This window comes from Gavia stellata, chromosome Z (genome assembly GCF_030936135.1).
Source record: "Gavia stellata isolate bGavSte3 chromosome Z, bGavSte3.hap2, whole genome shotgun sequence".
NCBI classification, from domain to species: Eukaryota; Metazoa; Chordata; class Aves; order Gaviiformes; family Gaviidae; genus Gavia; species Gavia stellata.
This window is the reverse complement of record NC_082637.1, coordinates 56,377,179-56,397,144: the sequence shown is the minus strand read 5'-3', so window position 1 is coordinate 56,397,144 and position 19,966 is coordinate 56,377,179. Positions and strand designations below refer to the sequence as shown.

At 44.9% G+C, this 19,966-nt stretch overlaps 1 protein-coding gene across 2 annotated transcripts in view; it reads right to left on the bottom strand.

The window, feature by feature from the left end:
- PSD3 (pleckstrin and Sec7 domain containing 3) overlaps positions 1-19,966 on the bottom strand; it is an 82,462-nt gene that overhangs the window by 6,007 nt on the left and 56,489 nt on the right. For both annotated transcript variants that reach the window (XM_059834303.1, XM_009809515.2), the window contains 5 exons: positions 14,563-14,756; positions 11,968-12,038; positions 5,791-5,948; positions 4,760-4,904; positions 1,409-1,552 (listed from right to left, as the gene is read on the bottom strand). In XM_059834303.1, the coding sequence (XP_059690286.1) occupies positions 1,409-1,552; positions 4,760-4,904; positions 5,791-5,948; positions 11,968-12,038; positions 14,563-14,756 (712 nt within the window). The remainder of the gene's footprint in view (positions 1-1,408; positions 1,553-4,759; positions 4,905-5,790; positions 5,949-11,967; positions 12,039-14,562; positions 14,757-19,966) is intronic.

Here is a 19,966-nt window from a genome sequence, read left to right as displayed (position 1 = left end):
AGGATGCCATTGGCCTTCTTGGCCACCTGGGCACACTGCTGGCTCATCTTCAGCCAGCTGTCGATCAACACCCCCAGGTCCTTTTCCGCTGGGCATCTTTCCAGACACTCTTCCCCAAGCCTGTAGCGTTGCAAACGACAGGCAAAGTTTGATGTGTGCCTGCTGCTCACTCACATAAAGGGTGCTCCCCCTCCCTGCCATCCCTGTCTGTCCTTTCTAAAAAGCCTGTATCCATTCATGGCAGCACTCCAGTCACGTGAGCTATCCCATCACCTCACTTCAACCCTTCATTGGTTATGTAGTCTCTCCTGTTCACCCTCTGTGTACCCTTTGCTTGCCAGCCCTGTCTACCACTTCCTCATTTGACTGTTGGTCAGATAGTTGCCGGTACGTTGGATGTGGAAGAACAAATTGGCCAACTGTGTTCCCTGTACAAAACAGCAGCAAAACATCTCAAGCTCACTATATGCAATGCAGACCAGAGCTACAGCAAAGTCAAACTCAACACAGTGGTTACAACCTTCTGCAAAGGCAAAAGTACACAGCCAGTCAAGCCAAAGAGCTCCTCCAAAAGAAACTCATACACCACATGGCAGGAGGCTTACTTCAGTTCTGGAGGTTTGTGTTGCCTCCAGCATCTCCTCTCTTCTTCAGACTATGGCAACATTGTCTCACAGTTCTGGGGGAAAAAGCTCAAAGGTGCAGCCATGGAAAATACCAGGCATCTGCCGGGTTGCTGACCCCCTCCCATATAGCCCTACAATGTGGCAGACGAAAGCTGCTTTTGTCCATGATGGACAAAAGCTGCTGTCAGATACTCAGAACAATGTCCTAATGCAGCTGCCTAGGTTGCACCACTCAATCCTGTGATCTTTAATTCTACCCTTTTCCTGCTCATCCTGACATCCAGCTCACTGGTACATAACACAAATGGCTCTGATGAGGCATGCCTGTGACAATAATTTTAGAAGAGCAGTTCCTTCAGAACATACCAATGGAAGACAATTATCACAATTTGCATTACTGCAGAATGCAGTCATTCCACAAAGATTGAGGTGCCAACACACTGGGTAACACATAGTCTTACAACAAAAGACAGTTCCTGCCTGAAGACCTTATCTTCTCTTCAAATAGATACATCAGGCAAGGACAGAGGGTCACACTTTTATCCTCCATTTTACAGATGAGGAGCTAAATTCATGGCTAAGGTCACAAGAAGTCCTTATCAGAAAGAGAAGCCACATCCCAGCTTCTGGGATTACTGACATAGCTGTCTAATAAGAACATACTCCTCGATGAAGTAAGGTGAAAAATACAGAACTTTAGGACTGTACCCCAAGTATAAGACCAGTATGTGGACCACCATCCACACCCAAAAAGTAAAAGTAATAACGTTTCCCATACGTACCTCAAACTCCAGATAATGGTCCTTCAGTTTGTAATCATCTACTTCCTTGCCTTTGAGCTTCTTGTCAGGAGGATAGGAGCGATGTTCGGCAAGCTCAGTGGAGATCTGCTTCAGCTTAGCTTCATGGGACTTCAGCTGTTCATCCTTCAGAAACACATTAGGCACTTAAGTGACAGAATCTAAAATGTTCAATAAGCAAAGGAAAATAGAAAGATGCCTGCACAATAATACCAAATAGTTCCTTTTTCTTTCTCTCTTTCTTTCTCTCCTTCTTTCCTTTAACTAATTTTAATTAGATTGATAAGGTCCGTTATCCCAGAGCTGTCCCCAACAGCTCTCTCAAAAGGCACCCAAGCAGAGGCCAAGTTTGCAGAAAAACTCAGCAGCTAGCAGATGCCACTGGGAAGGATAGCAAACCTGTCATCCCTCGCCTTGCTGAGAGCAACGGAAGCAGCTTGCTGCAGAGCATTACTGACATGACACTTCTGCTCTAATACATTTTTTGGCAAATCAATTAAGGCTGTTGCGTATGCAGTCAGACCAACAGCAGAACAAGACAGGAAAAGACCCTGCCTCAGGTCTTTGCAATGTAAAAATAGTTCCTTCCAGGACAGAAAGGACATGGAGTCAGGGCCCTTCCTTCCATTTCTGCACTACCAAATGCTCTCTGGTCTGCTGTTTCCATTTGTTCAGAACAATACAATGCATCCAAAAGAGGAACCGCTGTCCAATCCCCAAAAGGTATCTCATTTCACTAAGCTGCTACCAGCTTTTATCCGACTGTGCAGTTGGAAGAAAATGAGGAGCTGCTACTCCCCCTTTCTAGGCAATTTCCTTTATCATAATGCCAGGCCCACTCACTTCCTCCAGTCCATCTGTCAGCTAACCTTCCCTCAGCTAAGAAGGTTTCCAGCTCCTGCAGCATGGCCTTCTGGCCATTTCTAGGCTTGGATCTGAAATTATGTTTGAATTAGGTAAGTCTACAATATAGACACGATCATTCAGACCTCAGTGGCTTCGCCAGAGTCGTAACGGCAGGTAGTACCCAGTTCAGCTCCCGCGTATGTACCTAGCCTCAGAGGAGGGGATAGCTGCCAGTGGTTGTCCCCCAGTGGTGTGGCTGCACAGCTTGCAGCTTCAAGCCTAGCTTAGACATGCCTGCACTGCACTGTGAGTCACTGAGCCTCTCAGCTCACTGAGCTGGAGCTGCGGAAAAGAGCAGAAAGGGGGAAAACTTCTACAGAGGATGATATTTGAGCCCCAGCTAATCTTGTGTTTCAACTCTTTTGCAATAGAACTGAAGAAAGAAACGTGGGATAATTTTCCTCCGCCTATACACGGTAGGGCTCAAATCACTTGCTATTGGCTGCCAAAAATTCTTGTTGCTGTTAGTAACTACCCTGGATCTGCTCGCTCTCTCTATTAGTGCCCAATCACACTTTACGCTGTGCTGAAACCCTGGTCCCAGTGACATCCTGTTGCAGTGAGTTCTACAGCCTGATGACAGGAGGTCTTTGAGCAGCTATTAATTTGGCACTTGTAATTTCCAGGGCAGCAGCCATTTGGAGCTTTTGTGTGTGCATGCACATTCTCAGAAAAAAGAAAAAAAAAACCCTAGTAGATCTTTTCTAGATTGGTCGTTCCTTTATATATAGCTTTGTCACATCCCTCTTTGGTTGGACTAACCAAGATCAGACACTCATCTGCTTTTGAAAGTAAACTTGGTACAATGATCTTGCACAACTGTCATGTCCAACCTCTCTCCCTCACCCATGTTAGGTTCTCACTGCATCCTGACTTCTGCCTGACCAGGAACAGGCCCTTTGAAGAAGTGCTGTCGATCATGATTCAGCCCACAAAATCCTGAACAGCAACCACAGGGATTTGACAATTCATATTTTTTTGTCTGCCAAATGAGAAGCAGCCTGCTGGCAGCTTTTCCACACTGACAGATAAAAGCAGACATGTTTCTGCTTGCCTTTGAATTTATCTACTTTGAACACTTAACAGTCTTCTGCCTTTAGCTAAAACAGCTTATCTTATTCCACTTTTCGTGTCTCCCCTTCTTTGAGACACAAACCACAGGGCTGTGTTCTATTTTTTCCCTTTCCAGATTGAACGGAAACAATGAGACTAGGAAACAACGTGCTAAATGGAACAATCACACAGAACAATGAGTAAAAAAGGTTTTTTTGGTGACTGGGAGTAAATTATTGAAGCCCCATACAGTATTTTAAAATAAGGTATGCATGAGCAAAAGGTAAAACCACAAGGATGAGACAAGTTAGTATTATTCTGCATGAGGCACATTTTAAACTTTAACCCAGAACAGAAGACGCAAAGTCGGTCACCACATTTTAAGAAGAAAGGCTTCTGCCACAGAGAGGGGAAAAAGCAGGGGTGACATAAAAAACCCACACCCTTAGAGAAATACAGATTATGAGATAGTGGTTTCTAAGGAGTGTTGCTAAGCTATGAAGATGGCAAAAAAAAAATGCATTTAAGAATCAATCCAGCATGGGCAGATGACTTTAAAAGCTACAGGAGGTTACTTGTAAAGTCTACACCTACGATTGGGATCTATCACCTCTGCCACTCTGTCAACTTGATCAACGCAATCAATATCATGTTCCTGCCATGCAGGAGGAATTGCAGGCGTGCATCATAGCTCCCAAAGTACACAGAGCTATGGGCGCAAGCATCAGACATGGCAAGTCTGAAACAAGCAGAAGTAGGTGTTTTTTCGTGCAAGAAGTAGTAGAGCTGTGAAACCCCCTGCCACAGGATGTTGTGGAAGCTAAAAGCTTATGTGATCACAAGGGAAGACCAAAGACACTCATGTAAGTGTCAGTTTTTAACTATACATTAAACAGGAAATCCCTGAGCTGATAAGGGTTGGAGTCTAGAAGAGTATTGTGGAAGAAATATAATTGATGCTTGCCTGATGCACCAGCTTTCACCTTTTATCACCCCAGTAAGCCACAGGCCAGGAGTATGTCCATTTCTTCTGAAATGAGTGGCAATAAACACTCAAATTCAAAAAAACACCAGTCAGTAGCTGAAATGTCCTCTGCAGAGCCATAACCACAGGATGAAAATTCTATATCTGGTACTAGGAACACTGGTGATTGTTTCTTTTCTATAAAAATATAAAAATTATATTCAAGTCTGCTCTTTCTCGCCCCCCACTTCAAATCTTGCATCAGGAAACTAGCAGAGATTTAGCATTCAAGCCTCCTTCTTCTAGGAATGCTAGTGGTGACAGCCACAAAACGATGCCAAGGACCACCGTCCAGTCTCCAGCCAGCAGAGAAATTGCCATCGCCTACCCTCTGTATAAAAACAGCTCACCTGAGATAGCTTCGTTGTGGTGGCTGGGAGGAGTGGGCGACTGAACTTCTTCTGAGAGCCAATTGCTGCTGGAAATGGTGGTGCAGAGAAGACAGCAGCCACACAGTTAATCTTGTTGATCCAAGTCTGCATTTCTTCTTGGCTCCTGGGGAAGAAACACATATTAAGCACCTGCTGACTCAGCCTCCCCTCTATCTCTTTCCCATTCCTTCAATTGCATTTTAAAAGCGAGAATAACCAGAACTGGACTAGTCTTAGAGTCCGCTCAGTCTTCTGGTCTATCTTTGCAAGTGGTTAGTGTCAGGCATCTCAGTCACACGCTGGGTCATGATTAGGTCCACAACTCACCCTAGCATACATCTTTTCCTAATCCAATCCAAATGACACAGGCAACAGAGCCAACCAATGCCCTGATTCAGACATATGTCCTAAGGTCTCAGCTGTGCTGGACACCACAGATCTCCAGGAGGTTTCACATGGATCTCAGTAGACAAGGGCTCATGCATAAGACTGATGCACAGGTTTTTAATGCCAGAAGCAAAAGGCAAGTCACCTGTTCTGTCTGGATATCACAGCCTGAAGAATTTAATCAAATTATTCTTTTATTAAGTAGTAACTTTGTTTCTGACCAAAGCATATCTTCTAGAAAGACATACAGCTAGGACCTGATGACATCAGGAGACAGGCAATCCAAGACTGCCTTTGGTCATTTGTTTCAATGATTAATCACCCTGACCGTGAAAAGTTTGTGCCTTATTTCCAAATTGAATTTCCTGCAGCTTCAGCTTCCAGCTGCTGCATCTTGTTATGCCTTTTTCAGCCAGATTAAAAAGCCTCTTAAAACCTGATGTTTCTTTCTCATGAACCACTTGTGCACTCTAATCAAATCACTACCTAATCTTATTTCTGATCAAATAAACAGATCGAACCTCTTAAGCCTCTGCTTTAACCTGTCCAGGCATGAATTTACCCCTCCTTCAGCACTGCTTTCTTTCCTCAACAATTGGCACAAATCAGAAGAAAGCACTTACTGGGCTTGGAAAAGCAGGACCCTCCAATCTGCTGTTTTAAGCTTGAGGACATTGGGTTTCTTCTCATAGTCTGTTGCCTTGGATGCCAGCGCATGATGCACACTAACTGCATTCTTCAGATCGTCCTCCGACAAAGCCTTTTCTGGCTTATATTCATCCTGCAGGAGTTAACAGGGGAAAAATGGCACCTTATTTCTCCATGTGCTACTCCCTTTTCCTTAACCTAGGGAAAAGCCTTGTTCCATAGTCATGAATAGTATTGAAGTATATAAACGAAATGCAACCTGACTTGAGCACTTGTGGGTTCCATTACCTTTTAACATCTTTTCCTTTCTCTTTTTTGATCTCTTTTCAAGGGAAAGAAGTAGTTCCACTACCTGCTTGACAGGAACGGGGGTAAACAGGGAGTATCTGACTATCGCAACAGCTGTAGACTATTCGTTTCATTTCAGGAATTCTTCATGGCCAGCTCCCCACCTCCACTGCTCAGCCGCTGGTTCCTGCTTCGTTTCTCTGCCTCCACTGATCGATTTTTACTTTACTCAAACAACTACTTTTGTATCACCTCCTAGGCAGGTCCTCACACAGTGGAGAAGCCTCCTCATCAGTCTCCACAAAGCAAATACAGCAACCTCCTTTAAAACTCTCTGCTCAGGGTCTGCAAATGGCAAGCACAGCACTGTCCAGGTTTCTGACACAAGAACAGTACCACTCCTAACACCAAATGACAAAAGCAGGGAGTCAAACTCTTCTGTGTAGCAAGCATCAACCTGGGAGCAGTCTTTGATCTCCTGAGTGACAGAAGCTGGATGAGGGCACAATCATGATGTAGCCACCAGTTCAGTTTAAAGCCCACCTGAATAAAAATGGCTTGGGAAAGCCAGAAGCTTTTTCAAGGAAAAGTCACTTGCCAGCAATGCTGCATACACAGTTTCTGAAGGAGAGGCCAAAGCAGTCTGCAACTGACTCCATTTCTCCCCCTTAGTACATCACAGAAATCAGTCTCATCTGAAACACCCACCAAGGGAGGGGGTGTGGCAGCTGCAAAACAGAGGAATAATTCCCTGCAGGCATGATAACTATTGATCCCTCCACTTGAACACAAGAGTTATGAGATGGGGTTTAGCAGGCAACAGAGTGCAAGATACAGAGCATCTGCAGGGCTTAACCACCCAGAGAGGCACTCACCCTGGAGAAGAGCTGGTTAACGTGCATGAATTGGTTTTCAGGACTTATCTGGCAGCACACAGACCAGGGTTGCAGACAGAGGCAACTACACTGCTGCCGAAGGCATCTGTGCTCTTGGCCAGGCTGGGTTTGGTTGGGGCTCTCCAGGATGAGTTTCAATGGATGGGGAGTCACCAGCTGTGGTGACTGCCTCCCAGAAGGGAGGACAAAGTGTTCTACTCCTCTGCCACATCTCATCCTTCCTCACAGAGGTCCAGCTAGTGCAGGCCCAGAACTTGCTGCTGCTCAGAAACTTTACCAAAGGAGATGCAGCTAACCAGCAATACTGTCGCAGCATCACCTCCACTTGAGGCCATACAAGGGAACAGCCCACGTAGCAGGCTTAGCAGAAAGGCAGAGCACTGCTCCACAGACGGCCAAAGGGTAGCCTTCAACCTACACATCGTGACATAAGGGGTTTTCAAGGTCTGGTAGCGAGTGAAGCCAAATATCCTTCCTCTCTCATAGCTTGAGTTGCAGCAAGCTTTGGAGGGATCTCTGTATCATGATGGACTTTGCCTACTCCTGCTTAGGGCACTCTCTAAACCTTCTTCAAGGAAGATTTGGGAAAGTCCATAGCCAAAGGACAAGAACTGTCCAAAGTCTGGCCCAGCCCCATCTTGAAAATGAAGGAAGCAAGCCCCCAGGTCAAGCCCCTTCCTTCACAGGTTCAAAAGCTGATTTATTTGGTGGTAGTTTTGGGGGAAATGACTGGCTCCACTGTCCAAGGAGACCGGGAAAACTTCAGGGCCAGGAAATGAACTTAGACAGACCTCAGAAACATGGTGTTCTGGCTTTCCTCAAGCTATTGCCTAGAGACAGTGTCAGCTATCGCCTTGCCTGTTGCCTCCCAGCTTTCTCTGTTAGATGCATCCAACGTCCACAACCCACTTGGGTGTCTAAACCTGCCCCAGAAGAACTCCACATTTGGGCTGTCTCAGAAGCAGTCCTGGCTGAGAACCCCTCCTTACCGACAGAGAGCATTCATGATAATCCTTGCTAATCCCACCAGATCAGCTGGCTGCAATCTACCTTGACAGCTGGGGCTCTGCCAGCTTCTCCAAAGGCACTGATCAGCATACCGGAAATGTCTCCATGCAGTTGGCCAGCCTCAGAGAAGGCTGGAGGGATCTGAATATGCTGTCAAAATTCCTCCTGTAAGGCCTCCAACTCTTTTCAACTGGCAGGGAATGCTAGGGGAGCAGGAACATCCCTATCTCCTATGCCATCAAGGACAGCATGTGCTCTGATGTGCTGGTGTCAGCGTGGAGGTTGAGCTGAAATGGAAGACAGCTTACTAAAGTTAGACCAAGACAGTGGAAAGGAATGTATGAGGAGCCAGAAAGGAACTGTGACCTCTCTATCAACTGAAGGCTGATGTGAGTGCTGCACACAGTGTCAACAACATGCTGAATTAATCCTTCTCAGACTCCTGGAGAATGACTTTCCCACATCCTGCTGACCCGGATTCAGCATGTTTCTAAATCCATTTTTGATAGACCAGAGAATGGCATTTGGCTTTTTATCAGTCAAGGTACCATGGGTGGGTATCTCCCCCCAGTTGCATGTGATGGCTGCAAAATTCTCTCAAAAAGTCTCGTCACCGAACACTTTACATCATTCTGGCCTTTCTCTCTTTTTTTAATATTTTAATAGAGGAAACACATTTGAGAAAAGTTATATAAAAATACCTGAAAGCCCAGAAGATTAAGTGCCACATCGAAGAGCAAAGATGTTGCAAACCTTACAGAAGAGTCCAAACAAAACACTAAGGTCCATGCCCTGCACTGCTTGCCCAGAAGCAATTTCTAGCAAGGAAGCGAGGTCAGCCTTACGTCCTCTCCTTAAAAACCTCTCTTCTGTACGCACATCACATCCTATGTCAATCTAGTGAACAGACATTCTGTCAAGCTCCTACTTTGCAATTTCCTCTTGCTATGAACAGAGGGCAGGAAATTAACCTTGGCCTGAGGGTGCCCAGAGACAGGGCCAACATCCCAAACATGTCAAACCTCTCATTTTATATAATACTGTGCAGGCACGTTTAGTTGGCTAATTGTGAATGCTTCCACTGAGCCCTTTTGGAGGCCTCTGTCCGCACTAATTCAGAAATCATCTCTGTTAAATTACTTATTTAAAAATAAAACAATATGCAGCACAGGAATTAGGACTGGAACAGTTCCAATGGAAAAAATAAAATATAAGGTGGGCACAGAGACAAGACTGCCCAGGTAAACTCCCCAGTAAATCTCAAGTGACTGCCATTTACAAACCACTCTTGTACATGAACTCCAACATCAAAACAAGGAGAACTGGACTGGTATGCAAACAGAATGACAGCAGAATTGGGATCATGCTGCCCATTGGGGGAATCACAGCTGCTACAAACAATTAATACTTATCTTACAGTAGTGTCTTGAGGGAACAGCTGAGTTACAGATAAACACGGAAAGCAATAGTGCAGAGGTTTGTACATGTGTTTGTGTGTATACAGCACCTAGAACAGTGAGATTTCTCTCTCCCCTGCTTCAATAGCCCTCAGTGCAATGAAACCATCATCACAGATGTTACCTCCATAGATATATAGACAATACACAGATAATGAGAGAAAGAGGGAAAATGTGTGTGCGCACATGTGAATGCACCCTGCCCTACAGCACTCCATAACCAGGAGAGAAGGCAAACAAAGGTAAGGAAATCCTTTGGCCGTGACTACTGCCAGAGCTATGTATTTCTACAAAGAAATCAAGCTGTTCTAAAATGCTCCTGAACTTTCTGAAATTAGGATAATTTCAGTCTCCTGGTATATTGCAAAAGGAAACAATAGCTCAGCAACTTTTACTATAACAGCTTGGTCTAGTTGTGTATTTTAAAACCCTGGCACCCTCAACTTCTGCAACACCATGTCCTTAACAGAGCAAAGTTTATTTCAGGGCTGAAGCAAAGCCCTGCTGGACCTTCTGGAGCTGAAGAGAAATCAGAGGATGTTTCACAGCTGCAGCATGAGGAACTGTGGCTGAGCCTGGGCCAGAGGCACCCTGGGGAGGCTCATAGTTGCCCCATCACTCTGGGCATGAGTCACTTCTCATCAGGACACTCTGCCAACCTTTTACGGCACTAAAGTAAAAGTCTTGCTTGTCACTGTGCTACAGTAAGATGGCTTCAGAGCAAGGGTCTTCAGGACCAAGTGGGAGAGTGCAGCTTTGCAGAGGAACCACCCTGTAATCACTGAATTCAAGTGCTGTGACAAGTGCAAGACACACAAGTAACTAACAAATAAGAACAAGAACTCCAGCAATGCATTTCATCCTGCAAAGATGCAGTCAGATGTGAAATTACTCTCTTGCTCTCCAAAGGATAGTGGGTGAGAGTGGGGACAGCAACATTCTGTAGAAAATTTGCATACTACATCAGCATCTCTACACTTTGTCAAACAGAAAGCATTTTAAACTAATATGCCAGTGATACACATAAAAGTATTTAACTAGGACTCTAAAATTGACAGCATCTCCATTTCTTCCCCTGGAAAGCTTATTAATCCCCCCTCAAAGATCAAATAAGAAATTAATGTGTTATAGACAAGGAGCCTTCTTACTTCTCAGGGAACCATGCAGTCTTTTCAGGTGAACACTAAAGATGACTTAGTTCAGAAATCAAAGCAAGTGACTCTATTTCACCCAGGAAAGGCAAGGTACAAACCTGCCATGAAGGCCACTTTAGTAAAATCTGAACCTGCTGCCAGCAAAAGGACCAGAAGGAAGGTTCAGCTGCAATTCAGCAGACTTGGTTCTAGTCTCTTGCACTGGCTTTGAGCACGTCACATCCAACTTTCAGCCCAAATCTTCCCTCCCAGCCGCAGATTGTTTTGTCTGTTTCAGGATTTCAGCCCTCTCAAAAAGGTACTGCACCCAGAGCATCCACCTTGTAAACCTCATGCTGCAAGAATTTGATCCAAAACACCCTCTCTTTTCTCAGAGACTATGCTGGTTGGCTCCAATGAAACCAAGAACTTCAGAAAGCCACAGCAGGGCAGGAGGAAACAGCAGTATGCACTTGAACTTGCACTCCTGATAGTTGCAAAATGCAGTGGAAATGTAAAAAGGCTTTCAAAGGAGCATAATTCTACAATACAGGGCAGTCTGGACAAACATCACCTATTTCATGAATATTTCATTTCTGCTGGGGGAGCAAAAAGCCTTAACAAACTACTTAGTTGCTACCATTTATTTGATTTTTGACAGTTCTCACTCATATGCTGCATTTCACATTCCAAGAGAACAGTTAAAACTGTACTATAATATATTTAAGCTTGTGCCAAAAGACTTGAAGGGTTTCAGATGACTTTTTTTTTTTTAGATTTCTTGCTGTCAGGGAGCAAAGTTTGTTATAAACCAGTGCCTCATCTTGCTTTGGGGGAAAAAAAAGTATCCTTTTATCCTTCAATTTTGCTACAGAGCATAAGATGCAGATTCCTACCAAGACCAAACTACCATTCAGTCGTTCTGCAGCTGGTCTTGCAGGCATTGCAGCAAAGTATACTATGAAAAGATGGAAAAGGAGGACAGCCTTACAGGAGGGGAAGTCACACGTATGAAATGCAATGTTAAAAGCAGCCTAGAGGAGTGCGTGCAAGACAGAGATGATGCTGTCTTCGCTGGTGAAGCTGGCTGTTTTTTCAGCTGTGAGTGACAGCAATGGTATAAACTGGAATTGATAGGGTGCACATGTGGATGGGGACAATGGAACTGAACATGAAAGTGTGAAAAGGGGGAGGGTGTCAGTGAAAGGCTTCTTGCCTAAACGTGTATGTAAACAGGGTAGGAGACAGAGAGAGCAGCTACACCGTGTGTTGGAGGGAAAGGAGTCTGGAGGTGGGCTGTGAGAGCAGAGAAGATGCCTGCTGCTTTATCCCTCTTTAATTAGTTTCCAAAAGACAGTGATATCCCCTACCTTCTGCAAGTACAGGACCGTTCCCTTCAGCACAGCGTAAAAGGTTTTCCAGCCTCGCTTTCCCCGGGGAGCTGCAAGGAAATAAAATGAAAACCCATTTAACTCAGATCCATTTTTACACTTTGTCTAGGCAACAGGAGAGCTACATTAGTCCTGTGTTAAACCTCCTTTGTACTCTCCTTTTCAAAGGACAATGCAACTCAGCACAGCGCCTGCACATACCTGCTGTGTGTGAGAGTAATAAAACAACCCTGACAACAGCCCTGGACTGGATCAGAAGGGAACAGCAGCAATGCAGAAAGCAGGCCAAGAGATCCAGTTTTTGTGCTCTGGCAGGTAGGCGGACACTGCCTCTACACAGCTAGGTCTGAGCTCTGTGCTATGGCAGAGTTTTCAGAAGGTAACACCCTTTCTCCATGCCACAGCAGGCTGGCAGGCACCACTCAGGACCAACGGGACACTGCTCAGAAAGCAGTGCCTCTCGAGAGCATCATTCCCTCTTGCCACTGCTGCACACCCGTGTTGGCACTGAGGAGTCAGATGGCTTCTTGGTCCCTTCCCCTCTTCCTGCAGCCATAGGGGAAGCCAAAGAAGAGAAAGGAGAGGGGAGCTAAATAAAATCCTAACGAAAAAAAGAAATCACCCCTCAAGAAACCTGAAGTCAGTTAGAGGTTGAAGAACATAACAGAGACAACATATCCAGCCCACAAATTCCTAAGAAAAAAGGGGGGGTGGGGGGGTGGGAGTGGTGGTGGTGCAAAAAGAAAAGGAAAGCAGGGGGAATTCAGCATGAAAGCTCCAGTTTGAAATTCAGCTGCAACAGAGGGAGAGAAGGCACAGGCTGTACAGTCACGGTGCCAGAGACCAGAAGCCTGCACTTAAGCTCATTCTCCACCAAGCACACACTACTCACCAGCACCCACTTGCCTCTATACAGAAATTAATAACCTGTGCACAACTAAACATCACCCTCAGAAAGGCATCCCGTTCTGATCTGAAGACAGCAAGTGACGGTGAAGAGGTTATTAGTCCCTCGCTCCACAGGTTAATCATTCTCATCTCACAGGACCGGCCTTATTTCTAATTGGCATTTGTTCAGTTCAGCTTCCAGCCATTGGTCCCTGTTACATCCTTCTCCTCTAGGATGCCTAAGTGCTTTAGCCCTCAGTACTCCTTTCCTGAGGAAATACATATAGCATGCTAGGACATCACTTCATTAGCAATCCTGCACAAGCTGATCTCTGCCCTGCAACAACTCCATTAGGAAATGAAATATTAAAAGGTCTAACTAATTTTAAAAAAATGAGTTTCATTTTATTTGCAACTGGAAAGTCAGAATGTAACTTTTTCAAGAGCTGCATGACAATGAGAGACAGATCTCCAACATGTACAGAAAATTCTGAAAAACGCCCTAATTGCATTACTCATAAAAGGATTATCCCCAAAATGCCAACATCCAGTGTGCTGAATAATAAGCAATTCTGATTACTTATAATTAAAGAAATAATTTAATAAAGGCAACTAGATACAATTATTTATTAAGGTTAAATAAACAGAAGTTTAATAAAGAGGAACCTATTCAGAGCATCTAGTCTTCACAAAGAATGAGGTCAGTTTGATTTCGACATCTCTCTTTGGGTTTAGCTGTCCAGCTGTCAACCTCCAGATTGAAAACACCAACCTCCAACTCTACCTTCTAAAATACACTAGCAAAACATGCTAACGCCAAAGAGCTTAGCCCAGCTAGGAGAGAGTTGCAGTTACTGGAAACCCATCACAAAGTCAGACTTTGCCTTTAGGATTCAGCCCAATAGCGTGAACCATGAGTAGGCGATCATCAGCAACAACCAGGGAAAATACAGATGCTCTGAGTAGCCTCTGCTGTTTCCAAGAACATCAATAGAGAACAAACAAATGAAGATGTCCAAACAACAAAACACACGCAGGTGAATCAGAAGCCTTCGATAATTAGCGCACCACAAACAGAAGTAGGACAAGAAGGAAAGAGGGTAATTAAAGTAAGTGACATATCAGGATTATTACAAAGAAGCAGCAGGGAGGAATTGCATGGCATAAATCTGGCTGTTGCCAAAAGCTGCTGAACTTCACTGGGCATGTGACCCAAGGCTGGGAAAGTAGGGAACGAAACGGTTGCAGCATCTTCCAAGTAGAGATAAAGAACAGCCTTTCTTTAAAGACAGACCCAGAGGGGAGGGGAGATGTGAAACAACCTGGAGTCACACAAGGAAAAGAAGAATTACCAAACTACTACAGAACAGCTACTGTAATTCACTTGAAATTGTTTTCTCTTTTGTAAACCATGAGATTCATTTTCTTTAGTACAAAAGATTCACATTGCTTTGCTATATCACATTCCCCATCATGCTCATGCATTACAGCTGCTGCAAATGGGACTGAACATTGTAAAACCTGGCCTAATAGTGAGAGTGTGATAATTCAATTGCTGCTTTGTTATTGCTGCAATTTCCCCTAATGAAGCAGGACTATTCGCCTTGAGAAGCGCATGGGCTCATCATCAGTGGCATTGTGCAGAGATAACAAGAAAATGAGATGTTAAGAGTGAAAGATACTCACTTTTCTTTCCATCCATATCCGCATGGCTTTTCCGAGCCAGAAATCCAGTTTTATACACAGCAGCATTGGGGTCATGAGGGATGTCCAGGAATGGGTTATTTGAGTTGCCAATTCGACTGACAGCCTTCGTCTGGCTCCCATTATCCTTTTCATCTGTACCATCTGAGTGAGACTTCTTTTTCTCTTCTTCATCCCTTAAAAAGCAGTGAAAACCAAGCACAAATGAGGGACTGACCAGCAAAGTTTCATTTCAGTAATTCTTACACGCTCCTTATCAAAACATACCTCTCTCTTTATAGGGGGCCCTATTTAGAGAGAAACCTAGACATGTCTCAAAAACGTAGCTGGATTATAGCAAAGCTTCAGATCACCTACTTCACCAGCACAGGACATAGAAGCCGGATTTTCAAGAAAACCCAAGTTTCCCTTTTACAGTCTCAAAAGGCAGGATTTCAAGAGTGTTCTGTGTCCTCCAACTTCACCTATTTTTAGTTCCACTTATTTGAGTGCTAAAATGGGAAATATTTGCCTGCTGCGCTCTCCTGAAAAATCTCCAATTTCTTCATGAGTTCACATGTAGATGGAAAGAATTAGATTACTACAGATCACTGTGGCTTACCTCTTAACTTAGCATATGAAACACAGACTCTACCTCCTCTTCTTTATTTTCCTCCGCAGACTAGCATAAAAGTAGTAATTTAAAAATAAAAACTACACTAGGTGAATTATGTTATCTGTATTTTAGAAACAAAATACTGCTCAAAATGTTACTTATTAGGGCAAAGTATTCAACACAGCTCTTGGGGACAGCAATGCAACCCATTTCAGCAAGTCACAAGCATTGCCTGACTAATAAAGGCCTTTTTGCTCATCACAGCCAAAGGCAAAAAGGACCAGGCAACCTAGAAAACAAAGGGTGTCCATCACAAGGGTAGGACGATGGTTTTCAGCGAACAGGCCACTGAATACGGGTGGATGGTTTATCTGGAGGAACAACACTTAGCATCAGATTACAGAGCAACCCTGTGTCCTTTGAAGTCCCCACACATTCCCCTGCAGGTGACTGGGAAAGGTGTATCAGGGAGGATGAAGGCTGTCATTGGAAAGTCATGGTAGCAATGCTTGTCCTAAGACCAACACCTGATTAAAAAAAAAAAAACATTATCACTTGATTGTAATGATGTCTAATAGGGGGGGTGGACTTCAAGCTGTTGCATCTCACTGGACCCAGATGATCAGCAGAGAGGGCAAGCTCAGGCAGACCTTCCAATCACACACATAGATTCAAAGGCATGTATCAGATGAGGATTAGCAAGGCATATGTCAGACCAAAAGCTCCTTTTGGGGCACCCTGCAACCATGTCTGCTTACGGGAAAGACCATACAAAGAATGTCCTCCAAGAACTGCAGGCTAGAGCAACAATCTGTGTGATCCTGATCTCTGCTGAAATGGTGTTCTGGGAAATAACTTAAGTCTGAGGAGATACAAGGATAATAGACTGGTTTAACAAGAAGGAAAACAAATCCACAGTCACAGAGGCTACATTAGTGCACTCAGCAGTGCCAGGGAATGTTCCCAGGCATTTGACTTTGATCACCTCGTATTACCTTGTGCTTGGCATGGTCTCAGCCCAGCACACTCCCAAACAATTTCCAGACACCATTTAGGAATCAGCACAGTCAAGGACCACCCTAACAGGCAGTACAAAGGCAAGCATCTTCTTTTGGAGGGTAAGACTTTTCAACAGTATGGATACAGATGCTACACATCGACATCAGGCCTCAGAGTCACACAAAGGTGCCAGACATTTGATTTACAGAATCAGAATCACAGAATCATTAAGGTTGGAAAAGACCTGCAAGATCTCAAGTCCAACCATCATCCCAACACCACCATGCCCACTAAACCACGTCCTGCAATGCCATGTCCACATGTTCCTTAAACACCTCCAGTGATGGTGACTCAACCACATACCTGGGCAGCCTGTTCCAATCCTTCACCACCCTCTCAGGAAAGAAATTTTTCCTAATATCCAGCCTAAACCTCCCCTGGCGCAACTTGAGGCCATTTCCTCTTGTCCTGTCACTCATCACTTGGGAGACGAGACCAACACCCACCTTGCTACAACCTCCTTTCAGGTAATTGGAGAGAGCGATGAGGTCTCCCCTCAGCCTCCTCTTCTCCAGACTGAACAACCCCAGTTCCCTCAGCCGCTCCTCATAAGACTTGTACTCCAGACCCCTCACCAGCTTCGTTGCTCTTCTCTGGACACACTCCAGCACCTCAATGTCCTTCTTGTAGTGAGGGGCCCAACACTGAACACAGCATTCGAGGTGCAGCCTCTCCAGTGCCGAGTACAGAGGCACGATCACCTCCCTACTCCTGCTGGCCACACTATTTCTGATACAGGCCAGGATGCCGTTGGCCTTCTTGGCCACCTGGGCACACTGCTGGCTCGTATTCAGCCGGCTGTCAGTCAACACCCCCAGGTCCTTTTCTGCAGGGCAGCTTTACAGACACTCTTCCCCAGGCATGTAGCATTGCATGGGGTTGTTGTGACCCAAGTGCAGGACCCGGCACTTGGCCTTATTAGTTGTAGAGATATAGCCACTGTGGTGCACCATATCATCATGGTGTTGTCTTGCAAGGTCTCCTGATCAAGAGGAACAAAACTTTTACCTGAAGACCTGATTCCTGCAAGGGAGTGCAGTGCATGCATCTTTCAGCCTATTGATAGACATTTTCTCACTGCAGAACAGAGAGATCTGCAAAAAACTTTTTGTTGGTCAAAGCAATAAGGATTCCTTCACGCATGCTTTGGTTGAAGCTGTCTCCCAATTGAAAAAGTATAGGAATTTCTTACAATTTTGATTGTCCCCACCCTTCCTGTGTCTACCACAGATACTAGCTGCTGGCAAGTCTGGACCATTGTGTGACATGTGTTTCTTAGGTATGTGTCCGTTACAGGAGCCAGTTCTCTCAACACAAGTCTGTGGTACCCAATCCAGACTAAAATCTCTTATAGGGCACAAGCACTTGGGCTGATTTGTCACATAGAAGTGCCTTGTGAATTCTGGGATCTCAGCCAAGGACACAGTGGATTTCTCCTTGTCAGCAGAGACCTACTGCAGTAAAGGGCTTAGCATTTTTTTGGAATAAGCCATCTCCTTTGGAGCTATGGGAGTGAATTACCTTATACTGGTCAACTGTCCTGTGGGAATGTACCAGTACCCTTATCCAAGCAGCCACAGGTGGTGTGATGAGCACTCCCAGGGATCCTGGACACCACTAGGGCTGGGGGCAGTGCTCTCAAACTCAGCATCTCTGGGGCAGCCATTAAACAGGAATTCTTCAAAAGACAAATGCAGACAGGGCAGACAAGGACAAAATGGTACCTGCTGTCATGACTACTGGTAGCACTGGACAAACCTTTAATTGGTCCTTTAATCTGTCATTGAAAATGGGACGTTCTTGAGACTCAGAAGCCTCAGGCACTTGTGAGAGCTGAGTGCTCTGACAAGAAGCATGAGGTCAAGTTGCATGACCCAGTCTGCAAGATGCAATGAAGGGAACCAGAGAGGCAAGGGGGACTCCTTACAGAGAACAAGAAGTGGATGAACAGCTGAGAAAATAGAACTATAAGGAACCTTTATCTCCCTCTGATCTTGAATATGAAACACCAGTGGAAATAAAACTAGGGGATCTGGGACCCACTTCTTCAAATACTCCAGGTTGCTTCAGTGGTCAAGCGTAAGAAGAAAGCAGGATGATTGGGAGCAGTTTCAAAGTAGCAAAACAGTTCAGATATTAGCCTTTACTGACGTATTCTCCAAAGTTGGCTGAACAGATAGGTCCTGGATAAGCCTTATCAAGGATGTAACAATTTGAGCTTACTGCTCACCAGGCTTTAGGGTATGGCTGCAAGAAGGAAGAGCTGCAGAAAATTCAGCTAGCCTCTGGATACATACACCTGAAAACTGATCTTTGTTCGAAATCCTAGCCTGTGGGGGGTGCAACTAATTCCTCATCCTCAGATGGCTCTCTCAGATGATTCAAGTCCTGTAACAACCCCACCGTGAAGGCCTCCAGTGATGCGGAGGTACGAGTCAGTGGGTGGTGTCTCTGTGCAGGTATGTGCAGAGTCATGGATCTAGTGTCACACAGGCAGAGCTCAGGTCCTTGTCAGGGGCAGGCTCCGTGCCTCTCCTTTCCATTTGGAACAGGAAATATCACAATCCTTGTGCCTTCAGTTTGCAGAAGTCTTAAGAGATTTTCTGTCTTTGATCAGCAGAGGAAGATCATTCCAGGCTCTGGTTCTGGAAGTGATTCCTTTAGTGACCCCTCTCTGATGACTGAAAGAGGCTGATGGCTGTGAACCCTCTTGTAGGTACCACTTTCCACCCACAGAAAGTGGGACCTACTAGAGTCTCCGCTCTGCAGGGTACTGGTGACAGGAAAAGGCTACCACCAATATTCTGCTTACGGCACGTGCTATTTGCAAGGTTTCCCAAAACAAGGAGCTTCAGTTCCACCTCCCTTAGCTTGTCTCTTTGGAAAAGGACCTGCAGACAGAGCAGTAACCAGGGTACTGGCTGCCCAAGAGAACCAGCACACCAAAGCCAGAATCTGATTGCTCGATCACTTGAAGACACAGCATTGAAACAACCATGTTTTCCTTCCAAAATGTGTGATCACTGACAACCAGAAAGAGTTTGCCTCTTATTCTTAAACATGCAGATTTGAATCACATGCAAAAATGCAGAATGTTGCCATTTTGGTGAAGAAATATATTTTTTCCTCTCCCCAAAAAGACCCTATCTAAGAAAGTCCCATTTTTGTCTTCTGCAAGAAAACCACCATCTGGTTCTCTCAGTAACAAAAACATTTCTGTACGCTCTACGGTCTGATTTGAGGCTCTGCCTTGGAAAACTTCGAAGTCACTAAGCTGGAAAGACAGGGTCAAGCCCTTGATTTTTAGAAGTCTGCTTCATGTCTGCGTTTGTTCAAATACAAAACTTACATGACGTGGCAAAAGGCTGTGCTTGTCCATTTAAAAATTGGCATTTTAAAAAAATATTCAGATTTGTAATATATAATTATATGAATCTGTGGAACTGATAGCACCTGTATTAGGAAAGTGACTTGAGAAACCAATGGAGGGAAGTTTTGGCTTCTTTCCCAAAGGGAGGAGAAAAGAAAGGAGAGCCAGGTGATCACCACCTGACCCCTCTCTAAGACCAGTCATGAAGCTGCCAACAGGAAACATCCTAGAACTTGGGAGATGAAGAGTTAATTATAACAGGGAGAGATTTCTGGGGTTGACCTAGAAAAAGGTGAGCTTCAGCACGGATGTCTTTATAACCACCCCGGTCTTAGTGTCACAGTTTGCCGCAGGAAACGAAA